This window comes from Euphorbia lathyris, chromosome 1 (genome assembly GCF_963576675.1).
Source record: "Euphorbia lathyris chromosome 1, ddEupLath1.1, whole genome shotgun sequence".
Taxonomy (NCBI): Eukaryota; Viridiplantae; Streptophyta; class Magnoliopsida; order Malpighiales; family Euphorbiaceae; genus Euphorbia; species Euphorbia lathyris.
Genome location: NC_088910.1, coordinates 90,330,975 through 90,355,557, shown reverse-complemented (window position 1 = coordinate 90,355,557; position 24,583 = coordinate 90,330,975). Strand labels below are relative to the sequence as shown.

The window sequence follows — 24,583 nt, the reverse complement described above, 5'->3', positions numbered from 1 at the left end:
TTTTACAGAAATCAATACATTCAAATTTAATACATTTTAAAATTCTAATTGTAGTTATCTGTAATTCATGTTTTAAACAATTTAGCTATTCTTTAAAAAAAACAATTTAGCTATTTTAATTGCATTATTCTATTTTTATTTTTTAATTGGTGTAAAGTTAATTTAAAGTTAGGTAAATAAAATTATTGTTACTACTATTATATATGGTAAAGCAATATTAGTAAGATTGAGATTATCCATTAGGTAAGAAAAAGCAAAGAGAAAAAGAGGAGACAGGAACAAACCTGTCCTGTCCAACTAAATCTTTCTGTTCTCTCCCTTACCTTCTCCTCTCTTCTCTTTGTGTTACGCTTTCATTCTCCAGGAATCCAAAGAACTTCCGTTTCCTACTGATTCAATCACAAATTCCAGGTTTAATTTCTCTTCCCCTTCACTTCTCCTAATTTTTATATCTCAATTTTATTTTTCGTTTTTGTTTTTACCTTCCAAAGATCTTAGTTTTTTCTTTTGTCCCTATTCATTTACATACATTGTTTGTCGTCTGATGCATGTAAGGCTACCCTTTTTGTCGATTATTTCCTTTCTCATGGATATTTTTGCTGTCTGATTATGAACGCTGTTTGTTTTTGTGCTTCAATTAGCTAATTTAAATCTACAATTAGGGTTTTATTCATGTTCATTATTCTTTTTTGGGCCTTTTTCTAAGTTCAGGTCGTCAAGTTGAGCTTTCATATCTTTGATCAAGCTTAGGATTTTTTCCCTTTCTTGAAGAAGGTCGTGTCTTTTTACATAATCGATAAACGCTATAACTGGAACGTTGAACTCCAATCAGCTTTTACCTAACGGAGATGTTTTCCCCTTCTTGTGATTTTTGGGGTTGGGGCGTCTCAGGAGAGGAACTTCCTGATAATACAAATGTTTAATTGTCTTTTACATATCAATGTTGTAGGTTTTCCTGAAACAGTTTTTAATCTGTTTTGAGATTATGTGAATCTTGCTCTTTGGCCGTGTAAAATTAGGCAATTTAATTCTGCGGTATATTAAAGCTTTTGCCATTGTATTTTTAGTTATATGTGATGAATTATGTTATTCATATGGATAAAGCTTTAGTCTTGGAATGGAGCCTAAATGTATACTTCAAACCAATGCTGTGAAATCTTAACCTCTACATATAAATATGTTACTCTCAGGGACCGTTTGTAATGAGGATGTACTTGTTAAGACATTATCTCGGGTAGTATGATTGTTGTTCAACTTCAAAACTTCTGTTGTCTTTCCTATTTTCTAAGGATTTCATGAATTCAACCATTAAGTTGTAACACTTATGCTTTATGTTTCATGAACTAGAATGGTTTTATGCATCCTGTATTTGGATTTTACAAGATTGTAAAATGGTTTTGGGGGTCTAAGTTTAGAGCTCTCACATGTCTTTCTTAATCCAAGATAGGGCATGGCATCCGGAGAAGATGTTGATTTGTCAAATTTGAAGTCCCAGCTAAACGAAACCCATGAAGTCTGGAAGCAGGAGATGGGTCGGCATCAATTGCAAGTAGATGTATTACAGGCAAAGCTTATGGAGGTAAAGGCTTGTATACAGGGTTCCGATGAAGATGCAAAGAAGGAATTGGATGTTCTTTGGCGGAGGGTGAAAACCACTGCAACATTATTGACCTACTTAAAATCAAAAGCAAGGATTATGGCTGTTCCTGATTTAGCTCATACCTCATGTGGCATTAAACAATTAGAAGGAGTGGGACTGGTCGACAAGGAAGGTACACCATTGTCAAGTTGGTCTAGGAATGTTGATCTTTCTTCATTTGAGAGTCCGGATGATGAAACATGGATTCGACTTAGTGAGCAGCACGGTAGCTATGATGAACAGGATGAAATTTATATTGGTGAGTTACTCAAGTCTGTGCAGATGGTAACAGATGTGATGGAAGCTCTTGTTAAAAGGATTATAATGGCAGAATCTGAAACTGAATTTGAGAAAGAGAAGGTAACTTTAGGTAAGGAAGAAATTAGGAAGAAGGCGGTTCAAATTGAGAGCATGTCTTCAAAGTTAGAGGAGATGGAAAAATTTGCTCTTGGTACAAATAGTATTTTGAATGAGATGCGGCAGAGGGTTGAAGATTTGGTAGACGAGACATCTAGGCAGAGGCAAAGAGCTGCTGAAAATGAACAAGAACTATGCCGAGTTAAAAGGGACTTTGAGTCACTGAAATCCTATGTTAGCAGTCTCATTAGTGTGAGAGAAACACTTCTTTCATCAGAAAAACAATTTCAAACTATTGAAAGGCTTTTTGAACGGTCAGTGAATTCCCAATTAGCCATTCTGCTAGTCTTCGCATACTCATTTTCCTTGTGGTGTCATTTAACTCATAAAGTTATATGATATGGTTTGGTTTAGTTTAGATCTTATGTTTCTGTTAGGTCTTAATATGGTTTTGAACCTTGTAGTTCCCGAATCAACAAAAAATATAGGCGACGGGTAGCAGTTTAGTCTTGTTGGAATAGTAATCCTGTCAATATCAGTAAATACATGTTGATCTTTCATACTTTTTATGGCAGGCTAGTTGCAAAAACAACCCAATTAGAAGGTGAGAAAATGCAGAAAGAAGCTGAGGTGCAGAAACTTGTGGAAGAGAATGTGAGGTTGACTTCTCTTCTTGACAAGAAAGAGGCTCAACTTCTGGCTATGAATGAACAGTGCAAGGTAATGGCTTTGAGTGCTTCTCATATATGACTCGGTTCTTCTACCTTGTGGCGGCTTATGGTGCAATTGCTGGTATGCCAGAGAAGAGTGCGAAATTGAATTGTAATGCTTTATTTTGAGGCATCTTGGATCCTTTTCGTTAACTGTAACATTGTGAAGAGCGCGGTGAACATGTTTACTGTTCCTATTCTTGTGGTGTTGGAAAACCCGAACCCAAGCCGGAAAATATTAATGAAACAGTAGTGATGTGTGAATGCAAATTCTTGTTATTAATCGGATTTTGCATCTTTTCTGTAATTCTTTGAGAACAAAATTATGTTTTCCGAAAATGATTGATCTACATTTCAATATAAAAGTAAGATATCGACTTTTGACTCTTAGGAGTTGAAGATTGTTGTGCAGGTTGGTTGGTAATAAAGCTGCTATCTGCCGCTGGGGTTTTTCGTGATAGATGGCTTTTTCTTCTTTTCACTACCTTTGGCTGGAAGGGAAACTGGGGAATTAATAATTATGGAGTGAAAACTTATTTTCCTCTGAGGATTAAATGTATAATTGATCACTGAATTTACATAGTTCTTTTAAAATAATTATTCAATTTCAATTTGTCTCAATAAATACTTTGATCAGAAATCTTAGTTGACTAATACTGATGTGTAATTTATGTCATCATTTTGATACTTTTTAACTACTGAAATCGGTGATTTTATTAACACAAATTGAAATTGAGTGGCTATTTTAAAACAACAATATTAGATAGTGATCGATAGTGCATTTAACCCCTTATTCATCATTCATATGGCTATTTTATAATCAGATTTTGTTTCAAAAGCTGTAAACCTTGAAAAGTACAGACCTTCTTCAAACTAAATAACCATCGGGGTTTAAGTTTCTCCATGATTAACATAACTAGTACTCATTAACTCAGCTGTAAGAACAGTAATAAACTATCAGTGAATCATAAACTAGTATCATGGGATCAAAGTTTTCGTGGAGAGGAAATATTCATGTAGAACAACATGATTTGTGCATTTTTGAGGTTCGGCTTTTTCCGTTTTCGATGCTCACTGATTTTTGCCTTCTCATGGGCTCATCAGGAGAGCGGGAACAAACTTCCAAACCGGTTTACTGCTAAGATAGCACGTTTATCTGTTATAGTTAAATTCAAGACCATCGACATGTTTGGCACGTACTCTCAATTGTAGCCATCCCACATCTTACATTTAAACTTAACCATCGACAAGCTCCTCAAACTCGATTGGATCAATATGCATAATTCAAGATAAGACATCTTTGGCACGTACTCTCAATTGTAGCCATCCCGCATCTTGTCGATGGTTAAGTTTAAATGTAAGATGTGGGATGGCTACAATTGAGAGTACGTGCCAAAGATGTCGATGGTCTTGAATTTAACTATAACAGATAAACGTGCTATCTTAGCAGTAAACCGGTTTGTGTGTCACAACATTTGGTCCGTGATATTCTCCTTTTTTTCTTTCATTTTGTTGTCCCATCAGTGCGGGATTCCCTGCCTACTCGTGCTCATGTCAATCTCTTTCTAGAGCATCCACTTGTGGACTTCCTTCTTTGGATCCACCAGCATCGCTACTGGAGCGTTTAGCGAACTTTTCACTGCGAATTTCTGCATACTCGTCCTCGTCTCAATCTCTTATAGAGGATCCAAGTTGAACGATCTACTTATTGGATTCACCATCGGTAACGAGCGCTCTGCGTTCACATACAACTAGCACATTACAGGCTCTAATATCATTTGTCACGGGGTTAGAGTTTTTTCGCATAGAGGCAACACCCATGCGGCATCCTGGGACACTTGCATTCCCGAGGTTCATCCTTTTTCATTTTGGATGTTCACTGGTTTTCGTCCTCTCATTGGCTCATCAAGGGAGCGAGAATAGCTTTCAAACCAGTTTAGCGTTTAGACAGCACGTCCATTCGTCATAGTCAAATCCAAGACCAACAACAAGCACCCCAAACTCAATTGATCGGCATGCCTAACTCATGGTAAAGCACATCTATGACACATACTCTTAATTATAGGCTTCATGAGTCCCACATTCAAGCTCAACGAGAAAGCATCTCATCGAGTATGCATGTCACAATATTTGGTCCGTGACACAAGGTACAAAGGTAGCAACACCTGCACGATTCATGTATGAATCCACTCTGATAAGTATAAGATAGTATAGTTTACTTGAAATACAAGTTATTATTGTTCTAATATGTCTTATTCTACTTGTGTTCCTCGTTATAAGCTAGTAGAATACTTTTAGGACTCTGCCTAGGGGAATCGACTCTCTCCCTATAAATATGTATAACTATTGTTGATTAATACAAGTTTAATTAATCTTATACAGTACCTAATCCACATAAAATGGTAAACGCTAAAATATGTCAATAAAGGAGCAAAATCCTCCTCTCAAAATTATGCCTCTATGTCAGCAGGTTCTTTTCCTATGAGTTTGTTTTCTAGAAGTTGTTAGTTTAATGGCTTGTTGCCTTACTGATTTTTGGCTTGTGCTTTTTATCTCATTTTATGCCATATAGGAAAATTAACATCTTGTTTAAAGTTTACATTGAGATGGACGACTTTATAAACAAGCCCGTGTATTGTGTTCTAATAAAAGCATCTCCAATGTGATGTTTAGAAGGGTTTAATAAGGTGGATGGTGCTTGGAAGAGTGACTTGTATTGGAAGGGTATTTAACTTTTTAAGGCAAGATTGCCTTGGCATCCTTAGTTTTAACACCCTTAATAGGTTTTGTAAAATAAGCCACACAAGTGCACACTCTGTCTTCCCATCTTAACGTGGGATAAAATTTTATTTTCCAACCGTTAAGAACGTGTAATAACTACAAGATTTAAGCTATAACTACTATATTATAGCTTAAATCAACATCCAAATAGTCAAATGGCCAAATGAGAGAAAAATTCTAATTAAATGAAAACTAAAATTATAAAATTAAATGTAAAAGACAAAAATACTCATTTTAAAAATTTTGTTAAGATTTTTCAAAATTGTGTTAAGATTTATAATGGTTATTTTTAGGAAAAGATTTTTATAATTTTTTTTTTGTTAATGAAGTAAATCACAAATATATCAAATCCCATAGTTTATTGACAAAGTTTGAACAATAGTAATAATTCTCTTATTATTTCATTTTTATATATAATAATTATTTAATTCAAATGTAAAAATATCTATAAAATGGTAAAAGGAGATAAAATCCTAAAAAAACATTAAATTATAGCAATTCATACCATAATAATAATATATAAAAATAATTTATTTATTACGAATAATTAAAAGAATATAACAATAACTCAAACAATATCATATTAAAAATAAAATAAATAAAATTATAACAATAACACAATATATTAAATTACTAGTTTACATGACTTGAGTCATCTCTTCGGTATCCATTCATTATTCTTGCTCACCCAAACTTCATACTCTTCTTGAGAAATTTTACGGTATCATTCTCTCTTAACTTTACTGGCTTCAGCATCAAAAGTAGAATCGCCGATCCCCGGCCCTCATTAATCATCTTTTATCTTACATGTCAGGTCTCCACATGCTCACCTGCGATTATCTCACATCATTTACATAAAATTTCCTAGTTATTTTAAACAATTAAAGCCTTTAAAATAAAATGTTTTTTTAATAGGTGTAAGATTTACATTTCACCTAATTAATAGGATTTTTATGCATAGTCAAACGAAAATTATTTAACTCAACCAAATTGACACTAAATTAATGGATTTATAAATTTTTTTTTTACCATGTGATTGGCCTTAACTCATAAAGCATAGGTTGAATTAGTTGTACAAGTTCATTCTGATTTGTAGTAAAATGATTTGAAATATGTATTATTGTAACATAAACCTATTCCTCAACAACTTGAGCATATAGTTGTATTTTAATTTGTAAAAGAATTTCTTATATATATAAAATCAAAGGTGTAGAAAGTAGCTTGATCAAAAGGCAACAAAATAGGAGCTCTCAACTGTAAATTCCAAATAAAAGGGAAAATATAACAACTAAAAATAGAGACAAAAATAGTCAGAGATCTCTTTATTCTCTAACTAAAATATGAGCTCTCATATATCCTTTACCATCTGCTACCTTATTTTTCCTTTAACCTTAAACTAAATAATTTTCACATTTTCTCCCTTTATGAGTATACTTTCTATGAGTACTTTTTCTGAAGCCTTTTCCTCACTAATTGTAAGTTTGTTATCCTCCTCATTTCTCATTTACATACATGATCATGCTTTGTTTTGATTGATCTTTGATCGCCATCTTTTTCTTATGCATATAATTTGATAAATTAATTCAATATCTATGATTATTATATATAAATTGAACATTAATTACTGTATATTTGTTGGAATATATCATGTGGTGCAGTGACAGACACAAAGAAGAAAAACATGTCTACTTACTCACCAAAAAAGATCCTTATAACAGGAGCTGCTGGTTTTATAGCCTCTCATGTAACCAATAGACTGATAAAAGACTACCCAAATTACAAAATTGTTGCCCTTGACAAGCTAGACTATTGCTCAAACCTCAAGAATCTGAACCCATCTAGATCTGCTCCAAATTTCAAATTTGTGAAAGGAGATATTGCTAGTGCAGATCTTATTAATCATCTCTTGATAGATGAAGATATTGATACCATTATGCACTTTGCTGCTCAAACCCATGTGGACAATTCATTTGGCAATTCTTTTGAATTCACAACCAATAATATCTATGGCACACATGTTCTTCTTGAAGCCTGCAAAGTTACTAAAAGAATCAGAAGATTCATCCATGTTAGCACAGATGAAGTTTACGGCGAAACGGATATGGAAACTGACATAGGTAATCCTGAGGCTTCTCAACTTCTTCCTACAAATCCTTATTCTGCAACAAAAGCTGGAGCTGAAATGCTTGTGATGGCTTATCATAGATCTTATGGTCTTCCTACAATTACTACTAGAGGAAATAATGTGTATGGACCAAATCAATACCCAGAAAAGCTTATTCCAAAGTTCATTCTTCTGTTGATGAAAGGAGAGCAATTGCCTATCCATGGAAATGGATCCAATGTTAGAAGCTATCTACATTGCGACGACGTCGCGGAAGCATTTGATGTTATTCTTCATAAAGGAGCCATAGGACATGTTTACAACATTGGTACAAAAAGAGAGAGAAGTGTTTTGGATGTGGCTAATGATGTTTGTGGCTTGTTTGGTAAAGATCCTGAAAAAGCTATAAACTTTGTGCAAGATAGACCTTTTAATGATCAAAGATACTTCTTAGATGATCAAAAGCTGAAAAAGCTTGGTTGGCAAGAGAGGATTACTTGGGAACAAGGGTTGAAGACAACAATTGAATGGTACAAAAAAAACCCTGATTGGTGGGGAGATGTTTCTGCTGCACTTCATCCACATCCTCGTATTTCATTTGTTGTTGAATCAAATGATGATGTTTGGGTACTAGATAATAATTCAAAATCAAAAGATGAGAATGATGATGTTAAGTTTTTGATATATGGTAGAACAGGATGGATAGGGGGATTGTTAGGGAAGATATGTGAAAAAAAAGGTATAAAATATGAATATGGGGTAGGAAGATTAGAAGATAGAAAGTCAATTACTGAAGATCTGAGAAAAATAAAGCCAACCCATGTTTTCAATGCTGCTGGGGTTACTGGTAGGCCTAATGTTGATTGGTGTGAATCTCATAAGGTGGAAACTATTAGGAGTAATGTGGTGGGTACACTAACTTTGGCTGATGTTTGCAGACAACAAAATGTTTTGCTTATGAATTTTGCTACTGGTTGCATTTTTGAGTATGATAAGGAACATCAACAAGGCTCTGGGATTGGATTCAAGGAAGATGATAAACCTAATTTCGTAGCTTCTTTCTACTCCAAAACAAAGGCTATGGTACGTACAATAACTATATACATCTAATGTTTTACTTAATTGCTTTCATCTACAGTTGTAAATGAGTCGAGCCGCTTGTTCATTTCGATAAAAACTCGACCATGTTCGGCTCAATTTATAAACGAACTGAACTTGAGCATGATTTTGAGGCTCGTTAAGCCAAGCTTGAGCACGATGATACTCGGCTCGTAAGCTCGAGCAGACTCGTTTGTAGGTTTGTGAACAAGATAATGAAATTATGATGTTCATGTTCATGCTCGTGAGCAAGCTCAGTTACGTTATTTTTTTAGTAATAGTATTTATATACAAAAGGAGAAATGTAAAACTAAGTAATTATGTGTGAAACTTCAGTTTTATAGGTTTCAAAACTACATAGTTTTGTATTAAAGAAATTTCAAGTGATATTGAAACCCATCTTCGACTTAAATTCTTTATTTTAAACGTATTATTGAGTTGTTCACGACCTTGCTTATGAACATAAGTTGTTCGTAAGCAAAGTTCATGAACAGAATTAACGAGTTGCTAGTGAGCAATTAAAACGCGTTAACAAATAAACGAGCAGCTCGCGAATAGATAATTTTCTTAATGAACCGAGTTCGAATAGGATGTTGAGCTGATACGATCTTGAACTCGTCCATTTTCTGCCGAGACGAGCATTAACATGTCAAAGCTAAGGTCGGCTAGTCTCGATTACAACTCTATTTTCATCTAATGTAATGTTATTTTGTAGGTGGAAGAATTGTTGAAAGAGTATGAAAATGTGTGCACATTGAGGGTAAGAATGCCAATATCATCTGATCTTAGTAACCCAAGAAACTTCATCACAAAAATTAGCCGTTATAACAAGGTAGTGAACATACCAAATAGCATGACAGTGTTGGATGAGCTACTACCAATTTCAATTGAGATGGCAAAGAGGAATTGCAGAGGGATATGGAACTTCACTAATCCAGGAGTCATTTCACACAATGAAATCTTAGAATTGTACAAGAAGTATATTGATCCTGGATTCAAGTGGGCTAATTTCAGCTTGGAAGAACAAGCCAAAGTCATCATTGCACCAAGGAGTAATAATGAGCTTGATGCTTCCAAGTTAAACAAGGAGTTTCCTCAATTATTGTCTATTAGAGATTCTATTATTAAGTATGTTTTTGAGCCCAACAAAAAGACTTGAGATTTTTCATTTCTTTTCATTTCACCTTCATTTTGCTTTCAATTCATATAACATTTTTGTTCATTTCTTTTCAGCTTTTATTTTGGTAATTAGACATTTTCTACTTGCTCTCTCTCTCCCAAGATTTAGTTTATATTTCTATTTTTCTTTTCTAAAATTACTTAATTTTAATTTTCTTAGAATATGTTAGCTTTTTAGAGAAAAGAATAGCAAGTTCACAGCAATCTAATAGATTTCATTGATGCAATTGAATTCAATAACAAAGACTCTTTTATATATAGTCTTATAGATAATAATAATAATCATGCCTTGCAACTTAATAAGTATATGCTACTTTCATGATCAGGTTTTTTATTACACAAACAATTTTACATAAATGATACCAACATTTAGAAGCTTGATGACTTCAGCCTTGGCAAGTTCCCTCATCTTGGGATTTTGCCTTCTTTGGGGGTTGAGCATTTGCCTTGACGAGATGATAACATGTAGTTTATTTGATGAATTTGATGTTTTGAGGTCTATTTGTGATAATTAGATAATAAAAGGGTTAATTTATAAAATAAATAAATACAAATATCAAAATAGCTCTTTACCATTTGATTTTTGACTTTTTTTTTTAATACCATTAGTCAATTTGGACTGTCTTTACTAACGGAATAAACCACAAAGTATCAATTTGCAAACTTTTAAACTACGTAGTTTATGTTTGAAAATGATTTAAACCACATGGTTTATTTTTATATTTTTTTTATTAACGGACGATTTTGTCCTATGATTAGGAAACAAACCTCATAAATTTACATCAAAATTCACTTTGAAAAAGTATTTACAATTATATCAAGTCATAATTTTGAATTATATCAAACTATTAAAATCATTACTTTTAATCTATTTTAAAAAATAGAGTTTATAAACTAGGATCTAGAATATATTATATAGGGTTTAGAATTTATGAATTGGATTTCGGAATTTTTAAATTAGAGTGTAAAAGTATTATATATAGAAAATAATGACATATTCAGAATTAAATTTCATAAACTAATATAGTTGTAATTTTATAATTAATTTTGATATTCATGTAACTAACCCCAAAATTATCTCTCTCGTTTATTTAGGTAACCTAGTATAATTATCTCTCATTTAGAGATACATTATTTTAAGACATTTTTTCACTTAGCTTCTTTTTTTTTTTTTCCTATTTACTACTTTCCACATAATTATTAATAATTATCTTATAATGCTTTATATTATAACAACTTTATATTTTTTTTCACTTTTCCTTTTTATATTGATATTGTTTAATTTATTTTTAGATTTTAGATTTTCTATTATCTTTCATTAATGTATTTTATATTTTTTGTATAAAAAAAATTGACTTTTGATTAATTCTTATTCATATTTCATTTTTCTAAAATATCATATAACTTTTCTTGATATAAATAGTTTTCTTTAAAGCTTAGGTGATGTTTGATAAAACTTAAAATTAAGTACTGCAAAAATAGCCAATGTTGAATATTATAAACGCTGAAAGTATTAAATGATATAACTGTTTGATAAATACGAAAAATTACTTCAAAAAAAAAATAAATAAATATGAAAAATAAATACTGAATTTAAAAATATTAGTTAATAATTTTCAATTTAAAATTTTAAATTAAATTTTTTTACTTATCAAAATAAGTGATTATGTGACTTAATTGAAATATTTAAGTTGTGTTTTCTAACACGCTTAAAATCAATAAACGCGTAATGTATTAATTTTAAGTGCCGAAAGCCGTTATCAAACCGGACCTTAATATAAATCCCTAAAAAAAAGCTTAATATAAATAATTTAAAATAATTATATTCTTCATTAAAAATTATAGTGAAATTCTTTTTATGCACATAGGTATTTTTAGCTAAAATTTTGAAAACAAAATATATAAATATTAACGAAATGGCTTATCATTTATGTACAAACGTACCTAATACATTCATCTAATACGCTCCCGTTACCCTGAGCTAGGGTTTTTTTCTCCGATACCCTAACTTGGGGTTTAAGCTTTCGAGCTCCGCCTTCCCTGTTTTTATCATCGCCGAGCTTACCTGCTTGTGTGAGTAATCTGCATATTGCTCTCCCTTCCCTTGTCCCTTCAAAACCATATTGCTTTCCTGCAATTGCCTTAACGATGGATACTATAACCCAAAATTGTCTCAACCTGTCGCTGGAAGAAGAAGAGGTGGCACCAGTTATTATTCCTGAACAGGAGCCGGTCCAGGCATATGATCTTCGATGGGCTTGTGTTGGTCGGTTTGTTACGAAGAAAGAGATTAACGAAGAGGGTATGAAGGTTACTCTCTCAAAACTATGGCGCCCTGCGGGAGGTATGGCTATTATCTCTCTCGAAAACAATAGGTACCTGTTCCAATTCAATCATACTTTTGATATTAATGCTGTCTTGAATGGAGGACCATGGTTGTTTGAGAATAAACTTCTGGTGCTGAAGCGAGTTCTTCGACCGGAGGAGATATATAGTGTCCAACTACAAGAGGTTGCTTTTTGGATTCAGTTACACGACCTCCCAACTGGGTTTCGGTCAGAAAAAGTCCCGGTTTCCTGCGGAAAGTTTGTAGGTACAGTGCTGAAAACTGATCCCCATGATTATTGGGTGAATTTTGCTGGATACCTTCGTGTTCAAGTAATGTTGGAGATAACTAAGCCGCTGAAACGACGAATGAAACTGGGTACCTCGGCTACAAGCTGGACTTGGGTGAACTTTAAGTACGAGAGACTCCTCCACTTTTGTTTCTTCTGCGGTCTGATAGGTCATGCAGACAGAGATTGCGAGGGTTTCAGAGCCATCAATGATCCGGAGATGGTAACCCTATATGGCTCGTTCCTGAGGATGGGTCCAAGAAGGTTCAGTCAGAATACTTCGACATGGCTAAAATCCACCCCAACGTTAATCCAAACCCCATAAATTGAGGTGGAGCAAATCAATATGGGAGTTGTAGGTGAAACAGCGCTGAAGAATATGGGTGACACAAAACGTGATGAAGAAGAGTTACACCTAATGTCTGACCCTAAGCGGATGAGATATGAAACAAACGCCCAAAAGAAACCAGAAGGTCCTAACAGTGAAATAGAGATATCGGCAGGTTCCAGTGAGGGGGCCAGCCGGATGCTATGATTACCATCAGTTGGAACTGCCGGGGCGTGGGTAACCCCGAGACAGTAAGGGAGCTGAAAGAGCTCGTTCAGACCCACAAACCCGATATTGTTTTTCTTATGGAAACAATGGTTGGAAGTGAAGCGATAGTTGTATTGAGAAATAAAATTGGGTTCGACAGTCATTTTATGGTACCAAGTGTGCGTGGAGGTGGAGGAGTGGCACTAATATGGAACTCAACCTTGAATGTAAATCTCCTGAAATTTGGTGCTAATTTCATTGATGTTAGGATATCTGTACCCCAGGCTGAAGATTGGAGACTCATGGGATTCTATGGGTTTCCGAAAAGGGGTCGACGGGCTTCGTCTTGGCAAATTCTAAAAGATATGAGCAGTATATCAGATATTGCATGGACAGTTATCGGGGACTTTAACGACCTGCTGTTTGATTTTGAGAAGAGAGGAGGCAGGCGCCATCCAGAACACCTACTAACAGGATTCCAAGAAACTCTTGAGTCCTGTTCCTTATCTGAGATCACGATGCAAGGTTACCAGTTCACCTGGAATAGACGAAGACGTGATCAGCCGTTGCTAGAGGAGAAATTAGATAGGGGTTTGGCTAACCCCGGATGGCTCGCAAGGTTCAGTTCGGCAGTTGTAAAGAATGTAGTAACCATTCAATCTGACCACTCGGCGCTTATCCTAGTTACAGATACTATCTCCAATGGGATCGGACATGTTTTTCGCTATGAAAATGCCTGGGGGCTTGAGGAGTCGTGTAAACAGTCAGTCCAGAATTCCTGGAACAACTCGACAAGCGTTTCGTTTCCTGAAAGGTTTGAGCAGTGCCGATCAAATATTGCGGATTGGGGTAGAAACTTCAGGCTTCGTTTTCAGGGTCGCGTAAGGCAAATAAAAAATCGGTTAGAGCAATTAAGAGGCCCGGGTGATGTCGAGGAAGCGGATAGAACCAGGAGGGAATTGGAGCTGGTTAGACGAGAGCAGGAAGTTTATTGGCAGCAGAGGTCGAAGATACAGTGGTTGCGAGAGGGAGATCACAATTCAAGCTTCTTTCATAAATCTGTCAAGTCCAGGAGGCAGAAAAATGACTTTGACGGGTTAATTAATGAAGCAGGAGTTAGATGCACATGGAAGGAGGGGCTAGCTGAGTCAATTCAGGAACAATTTGTCCAATTGTTCAGCTCACAAGACAGCTCGACAGCAGAGTGGCTCGATGCAGTTCAATCGAGGGTATCAGATGAGCACAGAAGTTCGCTGATAAGAGATTATAGTGCGAGGGAAATAAAGGATGCCTTGTTCGATATGCACCAAATCCGCCGGTCTGGACGGTCTGAACCTGGGGTTCTTTCAACAACATTGGGCAACAATTGGAGATGATGTTACAAGGTATTGTTCTAGCTGTCTAAACTCTGGCTCAATCCCAACCTCTGTGAATCGAACAAATTTAATCCTCATCCCAAAGAAGTTCCCATTGGTCTCAACAACAGACCTTCGGCCTATTGCTCTCTGCAACGTCCTGGGGAAAATAATGACAAAGACCATTGCAAACAGACTTAAACGTATCCTCCACTACCTTATTTCAGCATCCCAAAGTGCTTTTGTTCCAAAAAGGTCTATTACAGATAATGTCATGATAGCTTACGAGGTCGGTCAGGCTCTCAAACTGGGAAGAGGTGGCAAACAAGGGTACGCAGCACTAAAAGTGGATATGTCTAAGGCGTACGACAGGATCGAGTGGGATTATCTGAAGGCAGTTATGGTGCGTATGAATTTCCCGGTTCAGTTTATAGAGCTTATCATGAGCAGTGTTTCCTCGGTTGAGTATCAGATAACAAACAAAAATGCAGTTTTCCAGGCTTTTAAACCGTCTAGAGGACTTCGCCAAGGAGATCCGCTCTCCCCCTACCTCTTCATTCTCTGTACTGAAGGCCTATCTGCCTTGTTACGTCAAGCCGAGTGTAGTGGAGCGGTTCATGGTTGCCGAATTAGTCGGGGAGCTCCGTCAGTTTCACATCTGCTATTTGCAGACGATAGCTACTTTTTTTTCAAAGCTTCAGTACAAGAATGTGTGAACATCAAAGCTATCTTCTCCCAATACGAAGCTGCTTCTGGCCAGAAGATCAACTACTCTAAATCCAAGGTTACCTTTAGCGCAAAAGTCCCCGCGGAAAGGCGAGAATATTTGGCGAGCATTTTGCAGGTGCAGCAAGCGGATAGCAATGACCGTTACCTGGGGCTGCCGGCGTCGGTAGGAAGAAGTAAAACAACAGAATTCTGGTATGTCGTTGATAGAGTCCAAAAGCGGATCCGGGGCTGGAATCTTAAGCGGTTATCTCAAGGGGGAAAAGAGATCTTAATTAAGGCGGTAGCTCAAGCAATCCCGTCCTATGTTTTTCAGGTCTTCTTAGTACCAAAAATCATCTGTGAAAAGATCCAGACGATGCTAAATGCGTACTGGTGGGGTCGGGGAATAAAATGGAAAAGGTGGAAATCCTTATGTGTGCGTAAAGAGTGGGGCGGACTGAACTTCCGGCATTTCCACGAGTTTAACATAGCTCTACTAGGTAAGCAAGCTTGGAGGTTTCTGTCAAATCCTACCTCCCTTATCAGCAGATTATTTAAAGCAAGATATTTCCCGCGAACGGACTTCCGTGATGCGATAAGGGGTTCATGCCCAAGTGCTGTCTGGGTTAGTATACTACAGGCTCAGCAATTGATCTGCAGAGAGGTGTTCATGAGGATTGGTAATGGTAAGCGGACTCGTGTATGGCAGGACAGGTGGCTTCCTTCAATCTCGGGTATTCCGGGATAGCCGCAAACACAGGATATCATGGTGGATAGTAATTGGACGGTGGACAGGTTTATTGAAAACAGTGAATGGAACGTAGAGATGCTTGAGTCAGTTTTCTCGGAGGAAGATATAAATTTCATTCTGCAAATCCCTCTATCTTCTTTCAATCATGAAGACCAGGTCAGTTGGCGGAGGGAGAAAAAAGGAATATACAGCGTTAAATCGGCTTATTACGCACTCATGGAAGATGACCCCAATCCCCCTGAGACGGTGCGAAACGCACCTTGGAATAAGCTATGGAATATGCTTTGCCCTCCGAAGGTAAAAAACTTCATCTGGCGAGCCGCATGGAACATAATCCTAACAAGAGTATCTCTCCTTTCACGACGAGTCGATATAAGTCCACAGTGCCCATTCTGTTCAGCATCGAATGAGACTATTTCTCACATCATGCTTCGCTGCCCCTTTTCTATTGCGGTCTGGAATTTGTCTTCCTTGTCGCAGATGCGTGGATCGGGTCTGGTTGAGTTTGAAACCTGGTGGGAGGAGACTATAAACAGCACCAATCCGGATCAAGCAGGTCAAGTCGCTACTCTGCTATGGTACCTTTGGTTTTGTCGAAACCAAAAGGTGTGGCAACAGAAAGTAATAAACCCCGAGGCGGCTGCTGCAAATGCGGAAGTTTTCTACAAATCGTGGCTTGCAGCAAATAGTGAAGCAGAAGGACCGACGGCCAGAGCAGTCGATCAAGGTAACTGGGGTGTTGGGAGGGATCAAGAAGGAAGGGTGAGAATAAGCTTTGATGCATCGATCCCGCTAAACAGCCCTCGGACGGGTATTGGTGCTGTAATTTGCAACAGCGAAGGCGCGTTTGCAGCAAGGTTTGGATCAGTTCTAGGCCGCTTTCCCCCTGCTGTGGCTGAGGCTATTTCGTGCAAAGAGGCCCTTACGTGGATAAAAGATAGAGGAGAAGTGTCAGTTTGTGTCGAGGGAGACTCTCAGATTGTTATTAATGCGTTACGAAGTGATTCGGTAGAAGACTTTTCTAGTATGGGGATGATTTTAGCAGACTGCAGATCAATTGCTCAGGCTATCCCAAATTGCATGTTTCGTTTTGTTCGCAGGGAAGGCAACCGGCTAGCAGATGAAACAGCCAGATTAGGACTTTTTTCTTCGGGTTTTACTGTAACAACTTCCACTCCCCTTCACTTGTAAGCCTACTGGCATTGATTTGATTCATTTATTCAATTCATTATTTCATTCAAAAAAAAAAAAAGTACAAACGTACCTATCTACTGTAAACTTTTTTTTTTTTTTTTTGAGGAGACTATCTACTGTAAACTTTAAACCCATCATAAAACCGAGAAGCCTGAAATTTCAAGCGGGAAACCCCTGATCGTGAAATGGTTAATGCATCCTCATTACCGGCTAGACCACCGCCGGTTGAATCTCAGCCCGAAGGATTTTTCTCTGCTGCGAAATCGCAGCGCATCAGATGTGGGAACGATACTGAAGAGAGCGAGAATAAGGTAATCTCTTTTGTCCTCACGTTGCGATCTGAAAACTAAAATTGTTTGCTCATCATTTAATTATCTTCTCAATTTTGGATTGAATTGCATTATTTTTCATCTTTGAACGTCTGGAATTTTTTTTGCTTACAAGATATCTCTGCGTAATCTTTTGCTTGCTGATTGTTCTGACGGCCATTTTGCTCTTAAATTTTGAGTAAAGCTAATATCGATATGCATGAATTGTTAGTTTTGAATAATGTTTTCTTCTCCATTGCATATTACTTTGGCAATTTTGTCAAGAATAGAGGCATAGTCAGATATTGGGAATTTTTTAGCTGTTCAAGCAGCATACTTTTTGTCCGAGCTATATTTAGTCTCAACTTTAAGGCTATGAAGCTGCATTTTCTGATAGCTGTGTTAAACTTCAATTTTCGGCAAAGAAAAAACATACATTGTAATTTCTTACTAAAATGGTGAAATTATACTTTGTTCCCCTCACCATGTAGGTTACAAACAGGAGAATCAATGACATGGAAGTAAGCGTTCCTGTGGTACATGGAACAATTGCATTTTACCTTGGACGAAAGGCTAGTGAGTAAGTGTATTTCTGATAGGATAATTCTGTGCCTTAACCTGTTTATTTAATTTTTTGAAATCCCTGCAGTATGGTATATGGTTTTTAAATAAAGCTTCTTCATTCATTAGGTCTCAGTCACATAAGTGGACTGTCTATGTGCGTGGGGCAACAAATGAAGATCTTGGAGTAGTGATAAAGCGAGTGGTGTTCCACTTGCATCCCAGTTTCAATAATCCCACAAGAGTGGTGGAGTCACCTCCTTTTGAGATATCAGAATGTGGCTGGGGTGAATTTGAAATTGCAATCACTCTTTACTTTCACAGCGATGTTTGTGATAAACAGTTAGAGTTGTGAGTAGTTACACATGTTGATGCATTGATTTACTTCAGGAGGAGACTAGTAACAGTTCAATTTCTGCAGGTATCACCAGTTGAAGCTGTATCCTGAAGATGAAACCTCTCCTCAATCAATAAAAAAACCAGTTGTTGTGGAATCTTACAATGACATTGTCTTTCCTGATCCTACAGAAATGTTTTTGGCTCGTGTGCTTAATCATCCTGCTGTAGTTGTGCCCAGACTACCTGCTGGATTTCATTTACCTATTCCTGGTAACATTTCATATATAAATACCCTTTATTACAGAACTTCTGTCCCACTATTACAGTCCCACTGTTTTATGTGTCAAAGCATCTTCCTGAGATAGTTCTTATCCAAGTAACATGGTTGCACTTTTTAAAAAACTTCCCCTCATGACTGTTTCATTGTTATATTTGCTGTTTCGAATTTTTGCAGTTCCTGCTGGAAATATAAGTGACAAAAAGAGAGGAGACACGAAAGATCATCCCTTAAGCCGATGGTTTTTGAATTTTTCAGAAGCAGATGAGCTTTTGAAACTTGCAGCTGCTCGCGAGGAGGTTAGCATGTCTTTTTTTAAATAATATGGTCAGACGATTATAATTATTAAGCGATAATGCTACTTTGGCTGGGAAATATTATATTCTTTTTCCTTAAAACCTTGGACTTTTGAGGTTATAACCCTTCATGACTTAAAAATCATTATCTCAGTATCATAGTGGTGTTAATAACACCATCTAGTCACAAATGACAATGAATGGTTGTTACTAGGATAAAAAAAATATTAATTCAAAACCAGAGACTGAAGTATAGTTTTACAAGGTAAAAGTAATTTAGTATAATTTTACAAAGTACAACTATGAATCAATTCTCATCTCTGTTTTCTTTTTTATCATCAAATTGAGTTCTCATCTCTGATCGAAGAGTTTTATCCTTGTCACGTTCTTCGTTCTTGTATGATTTTCATCTTCTAGTTAATTTTATTCTTAAATCAAAATAGAATAAAAAAAAATATATATATATTGGATTTTAGTTAATTTGTAAATGCATAATAACACCTATCATCACAAATAACTGGTGATGGAATATATTATAATTTATAGATAATGGGTGGGTGGGTGAGTCAGTAAACCATTGTACGTGTAATTAAAAATTCTTGCAGTTTTTTAAATATATTATTATATTTTTAATATTTATAAATATATTCCGATATTTTTAATATTTACACAATATATTTCTCCACGTTTTCATTTTTTATGTTTTTTTAGAAATTACTGTTTTGTTTCCGTTTTCATTTCCGTGCGACATAGAGAAAGCACTCATAGTTTGATAATATCCCATCTCTATGAAGTGCCGACTCTTCTAGGGGTCGGAGTGGTGGCGTCGGATTCTCCGGGCATAAGGACTCACCGGGGACATGGGCAGACTCGCACCCGATACGGATAAAACGTGTCCTGCCTTGTCCAGTTTTTTAAAAAGAAAAAACCAAAAAGTTATCCATCTCGAGTAAGGAGTCAAACTGAATTTACCTAAGAAGCATTGATTCTTCCGGGAGATCAGAGTGGACTCGCCGGACTCGGACCCTACACGGAAAAAAACGTGTCCCGCTGTGTCCTTGTCGTGTCTAGTTTTTTAAAAAGAAAAAAACAAGAGGTTATCCCTCTTGAGTAAACCAAGCAGAATTTACCCGTTTATGCTTAAAGAGGGCGAGCCTTGGCGCAACGGTAAAACGTTGTTGCCGTGTGACCAGAGGTCACGGGTTCGAGTCTTAGGAGCGGCCTCTTGCCAATCAAATTGGTAAGGGAAGGCTTGCCCCCAATACACCCTTGTGGTGGGACCCCTCCCCGGACCCTCGCTCAGCGGGGACGCGTAATGCGACCGGGCCGCCCTTTTTATGCTTAAAAAAAAAAGACATATTTACACTTATAAATCTTCCTAAAAAGTTAGTCTCCAAAATAGTATTTCTTAAACAAATATGCAAATATGAGTATGCAGGGAAATAATTGCACTGAGAATGACACATTTACGCTTTATATGCTGGGAAATAATGAGACTGTAAATTTAAATCTAATTTATGTTTTTCTTATATATATATATATATATAATTATATAGAAATTTTCTGTGTCCTACTACACATGTATCTAGTATTTTTGAAAAATGTCGTTTGCCACACAAGTCGGTGCTTCATAGGAATTTACCCTCTATATGCTTAAAAATGACACATTTACACTTATAAATATTTCTAAAGTTTGTCTCCAAAATAGTCTTGCTTAAATAAATATGATTAAGCAGGAAAACAATTGGACTGAAAAATAACACATTTACCCTCTGTAAGTAGAGAAATAATTGGACTGTAATTTATGTACATTTAACACTTTTAAATTTTATTTATGTCTTTTTTATATATTTTTACATGTAATATATATAATTAATTATATAGAGAATTGTCGTATTTTTTAAAAATTTCATTTGCCACCGAAAACCGTACCCGAATCGGTGCTTTATAGTCCCATCTTGATTGTAGGTTTACAGTGGTGAACGTTTTCTTTTGTATTAATTTTTAACACACTTGAGTATCATTTAATTTTTTTTTTCCCATCTCGTATGCTTGCTTATACTGTTTTTGGCACATAATTTAGAACTTTTCATGATGTATATACCTAATTATAATAAATAAAATGTAATAGGTGCAGGCTCATATTGTTAAGCTGAGAAGACAACTGAGTATGATAGATGGGCTTCCTCAACCACCTATAGGTGTCACTTCTTATGACTTATGAACGTATGATCATGCTAGATTGTTTAGGGAGTTGCATTATCAAATTTAAATCACAGAAGACATCTGCTCATGGTAATGAGATTTAAAACATGTGGAACACTCCATTGTAGTGCTTACTCTAGGTTATCAAATTTCGGATTTTGTTAAGGGTTAATTGCTCCGAGGATATATCTTTGTATAGCATCTCTAGAGAAAGATTTGATGGGCATTTTCTTTTCTGGTCTCTTATTCAGAGAAAATTGGCTGCTTGGCATCCACATTCCTTTCAATGAGGACATTCAGGTGAAATGTTTTCTGATTTGTTGCTCAGCATATTTTTAGCCCTTTTAAATAGTCTTACAGTTGGGGAATTATAGCTCATTGAAGTGGATTTTTACGAATTTAAACTTTTACCTTGTGAATATAATGAAAGAAGTAGACTGTAGACCATTTTATCGGTCGGAACTCTCCTAAGGTTTTGTCGGAGTTGAATAATGTTTTCAAGTACGAGTGTGAAGACAAGGGTAACATGGCCTTCACATGGTAATCATTTGATAAGGTCACCATCCATCAAAAGGAGTTGTCTTGTGATTCATCTGTACAACTGTTTAGGCCTCTAAGACAGGCCATGGTCCCATTTTTTCTGTCTCACATGCCTTGTTATTTTGTTGCGAATAAGATGGGACTTACTGACTTTTTGCCATTAGAATGTCTTCCTATGTGGGTTTTTTTTATTCGTCTCTGAACTTTATCACAGTGATAAAGAAAAACTTAGTCAGCCGAGTAACTTTAGCAGATTAACTGAGTCTACCATTTACATTGAAATGTGACACTTGTGATACACTGAACAGAATAGAACAACATAGATTTCATTTTTCGCATTCCATTTCAGAAACGAAAAAGATTAACAGCTTAGACTAGAGAGGTAAAACTGAAGTTTACTTTATGAACCTTAGAACATGAAATAAATAATATCGTCCCAGCGAAGGTTGAAAATATTGGTGGTGCTCAGGTTTAGAAGAAATACATGTGTACTTGCTGTGAAATAAGGTGAATTGAGAGAAAGAACACTTAACACTCATTCAATGTAAATTACAGAGATACAGTTGAGTTGCTTATATAGCAGTTGTGGTAGTTAGTTACATTCCCAGCCTATCTCTTCGAGGATGAGCATGGACCTGGCTTTGTGAAAGGGAGGGAGAGGATTCCCATGTCAGATCTAAGTGCCAACAGTATCATAAGCATCAGTTAAACCAGATATAAGTTGTAAGACCATTTGATCATTGGTAACAGGACAGTCCACATTCGATAATTGATCGGAGAGAGATTTGAGATGTTGACAGTAGGAAGAGATATCAGAAAAGTCATCTAGCTTGATTTTTGAGAATTCTTGTTGAAGAAAAAGAGCACGAGAGTGCTTGTTGTCTGAAAATATATCCTGTAGACGGCTCCAGGCTTTGGCGGCGGTGAAATCTGCTTCAATGATGGTATGAAGCAAGTCAAGAGAGATAGTGCTATATATCCATTGGAGGACAACAACATCGATACGGGACCAGACTTCAGGGTTTTTGTGCTGCAGGGAGTTAGCGGAAGTGTTTGTGGTTTGAGGAGGAATAATGTGATCGAGGACCTGGAAGGCTTTGACATGAAGTTTAAACAGGGCAGCCCAGGTTGGGTAGTGTCCTTTTTCGATGTCTAGGGTAATTTTGATAAAAGTGGAGATGTTTGATACGGTGAGGGACGGATGGGTGGTAGAAGTGATGTCGTTATTAGCTGTCATGGTGTTGGAATTTTCGGTATTAGGAGTTTCGGTGTTGGAGGTTGTGGAGGTGGTGGTCATGGCGGCGGTGATGGAGGCCAGCGGTCGTGGGAGGAGAGAGAAAGATATTTCGGTTAGAGGGAGATAGATTAAGGTTTGGTCTCTGATATGGATGTATAATTCAATATATATACAGAATACAATTCACGTTGCAGTGAAAGTCTAATTCTATATTCTAGGCTAGAAATAGGGAACTAACTATGTTGAATATACAGATAAGATATAATCTACAAATAAACAATATAATCTCTAATATACATAACCATAATACTATTATGTACTCTTTACACATCCCCCTGCGTGGATGGTATAGATACCAATTCCAACTTGCATAAGCTTAGCCATATTTGAACTGAGCTTAAGGGCTTTGTGAATACATCTACCAATTGAAATTTGGAAGCAACATAAGGAGTTGAAATAAACCAATCAATGAGACACTCTTGCACAATATGACAGTCAATTGTTATGTGCTTGGTTTGTTCATGAAAGACGAGATTAGAAGCTATGTATATAACTGATTGGTTATCATAATACAATGGAATATGTGTGGATGGTTTGATGTCAAACTCTTGAAGCAATACACTGGCCACTTCAATTCAAATAATGTTGTTGTCATGGATCTATACTCTGTTTTAGGAGATGATTTGGTTACTGTGCCTTGTGCCTTGCTTCTTAGACTTCAAAGAATTGCCTAAAAGCACACAATACCCATTAATAGATCTTCCAGTGATCTTGCAACGTCCCTAATCAAAGTCACGATAGCGGTAAAGACTAAAATCATTCTTTGAAGAGCAAAATAGGCCTATGGTTTCAAGTAGTGCAAAACATGAACATTTATTGGCATATGACCCTTTGATGGGGAATTCATGTGTTGACTAAGTTGTTCGGTGACGTAGCTTATATATGGTTTAGTAAAACCAAGATAACGCAATCTCCCCACTAATCTTTTATGTCTTATGAGATTCATAAGTATTATACTCCGGGTTGGAATTAACACCAGTAGGAAATGGACTATTGACTCCTTGCTGTGATTGTAGACCAGCATCAATAATCAAATCATTTATATACTTCTATTGTGGAAGAGATATACATGTTGGTGATCTTGCGGGTTCAGCACCCAAGAAATACTTTGCAATGCTAAGATCTTTAATAGTAATTGTTATGTCGAGTTCCTCATTAAATGATTGAATAAGGAATTTCAAGTTCATGTGATGAGTAAATAGTCCATAAACAATTAATGCCAAGAACCCTCATCCAGCTTTCATAATAAATAAGCAGTAATTGTGTATGGATTTGACAAAACCCATCAAATGTATCTTATTGTAAATTCTAAGTTCCACTTTCTCCGAACCTTCCTCAATCCATATAGAGACTTGTTTAACTTGCACACTGTCCTTTCTTTTTCTTTTTGATATTCGTCAAGACGTAGCATATACAACTCATCTTCTATGTGACATTATAGATAAGCATTATTTATATCTGCTTGATGTATATTCCAATTTTTGGCTGCTTCTATAGCAATGAACATCCTAACGGTGGTAACTTTGTTAACTTATGAAAAACACTAAGTATAGTAAACCCCATAGTTATGTGTAGCCTTTGGCTACCAACCCAGTCTTGTGTCTTTCTACAGTGCCATTGACTTTGCATTTTATCTGGAAAAACCCCATTTAGATATAATTGCCTTTTTGTTTGATGGCAATTTGACCAGGGTCCATGTTTCATTATTTTCAAGAGCTTGCAACTATAGATGCT

The 24,583-nt window shown here is 36.2% G+C and overlaps 3 protein-coding genes across 4 annotated transcripts; all 3 read left to right on the top strand.

Moving 5' to 3' along the window:
* Positions 1-240: 240 nt before the first annotated feature.
* LOC136206246 (uncharacterized) lies at positions 241-3,013 on the top strand. Of its 2 annotated transcripts, none has more exons than XM_065997221.1 (3): positions 241-411; positions 1,448-2,310; positions 2,572-3,013. In XM_065997221.1, exons 2-3 carry the CDS (start codon positions 1,451-1,453, stop codon positions 2,744-2,746), a joined length of 1,035 nt encoding a protein of 344 aa, XP_065853293.1. In that variant the 5' UTR covers positions 241-411; positions 1,448-1,450; the 3' UTR covers positions 2,747-3,013. The 2 variants fall into 2 exon arrangements, with proteins under 2 accessions (XP_065853293.1, XP_065853303.1); XM_065997231.1 differs by having other exon boundaries at positions 1,444-2,310.
* A 4,155-nt stretch (positions 3,014-7,168) lies between these two features.
* LOC136211314 (trifunctional UDP-glucose 4,6-dehydratase/UDP-4-keto-6-deoxy-D-glucose 3,5-epimerase/UDP-4-keto-L-rhamnose-reductase RHM2-like) lies at positions 7,169-9,848 on the top strand. The gene is made up of 2 exons (XM_066002713.1): positions 7,169-8,674; positions 9,405-9,848. Exons 1-2 carry the CDS (start codon positions 7,169-7,171, stop codon positions 9,846-9,848), a joined length of 1,950 nt encoding a protein of 649 aa, XP_065858785.1.
* A 7,101-nt stretch (positions 9,849-16,949) lies between these two features.
* LOC136206237 (transcription initiation factor TFIID subunit 14b) lies at positions 16,950-21,330 on the top strand. The gene is made up of 6 exons (XM_065997210.1): positions 16,950-17,337; positions 17,826-17,914; positions 18,025-18,246; positions 18,317-18,504; positions 18,689-18,810; positions 20,939-21,330. The coding sequence occupies exons 1-6, from the start codon at positions 17,212-17,214 to the stop codon at positions 21,029-21,031; spliced, it is 840 nt and encodes a 279-aa protein (XP_065853282.1). The 5' UTR covers positions 16,950-17,211; the 3' UTR covers positions 21,032-21,330.
* The last annotated feature ends 3,253 nt before the right edge of the window (positions 21,331-24,583 follow it).

Excerpts from the sequence above, each read along its gene's own strand:
- LOC136206237 (XM_065997210.1), top strand. The coding sequence starts at position 17,212 with ATGGTTAATGCATCCTCATTACCGGCTAGACCACCGCCGGTTGAATCT. Across the intron at positions 18,247-18,316 it reads TGTGATAAACAGTTAGAGTT|GTATCACCAGTTGAAGCTGT; the intron begins GTGAGTAGTTAC and ends CAATTTCTGCAG. Across the intron at positions 18,505-18,688 it reads ATTTCATTTACCTATTCCTG|TTCCTGCTGGAAATATAAGT; the intron begins GTAACATTTCAT and ends GAATTTTTGCAG.
- LOC136206246 (XM_065997221.1), top strand. The coding sequence starts at position 1,451 with ATGGCATCCGGAGAAGATGTTGATTTGTCAAATTTGAAGTCCCAGCTA. Across the intron at positions 2,311-2,571 it reads ATTGAAAGGCTTTTTGAACG|GCTAGTTGCAAAAACAACCC; the intron begins GTCAGTGAATTC and ends TTTTTATGGCAG.
- LOC136211314 (XM_066002713.1), top strand. The coding sequence starts at position 7,169 with ATGTCTACTTACTCACCAAAAAAGATCCTTATAACAGGAGCTGCTGGT. Across the intron at positions 8,675-9,404 it reads ACTCCAAAACAAAGGCTATG|GTGGAAGAATTGTTGAAAGA; the intron begins GTACGTACAATA and ends GTTATTTTGTAG.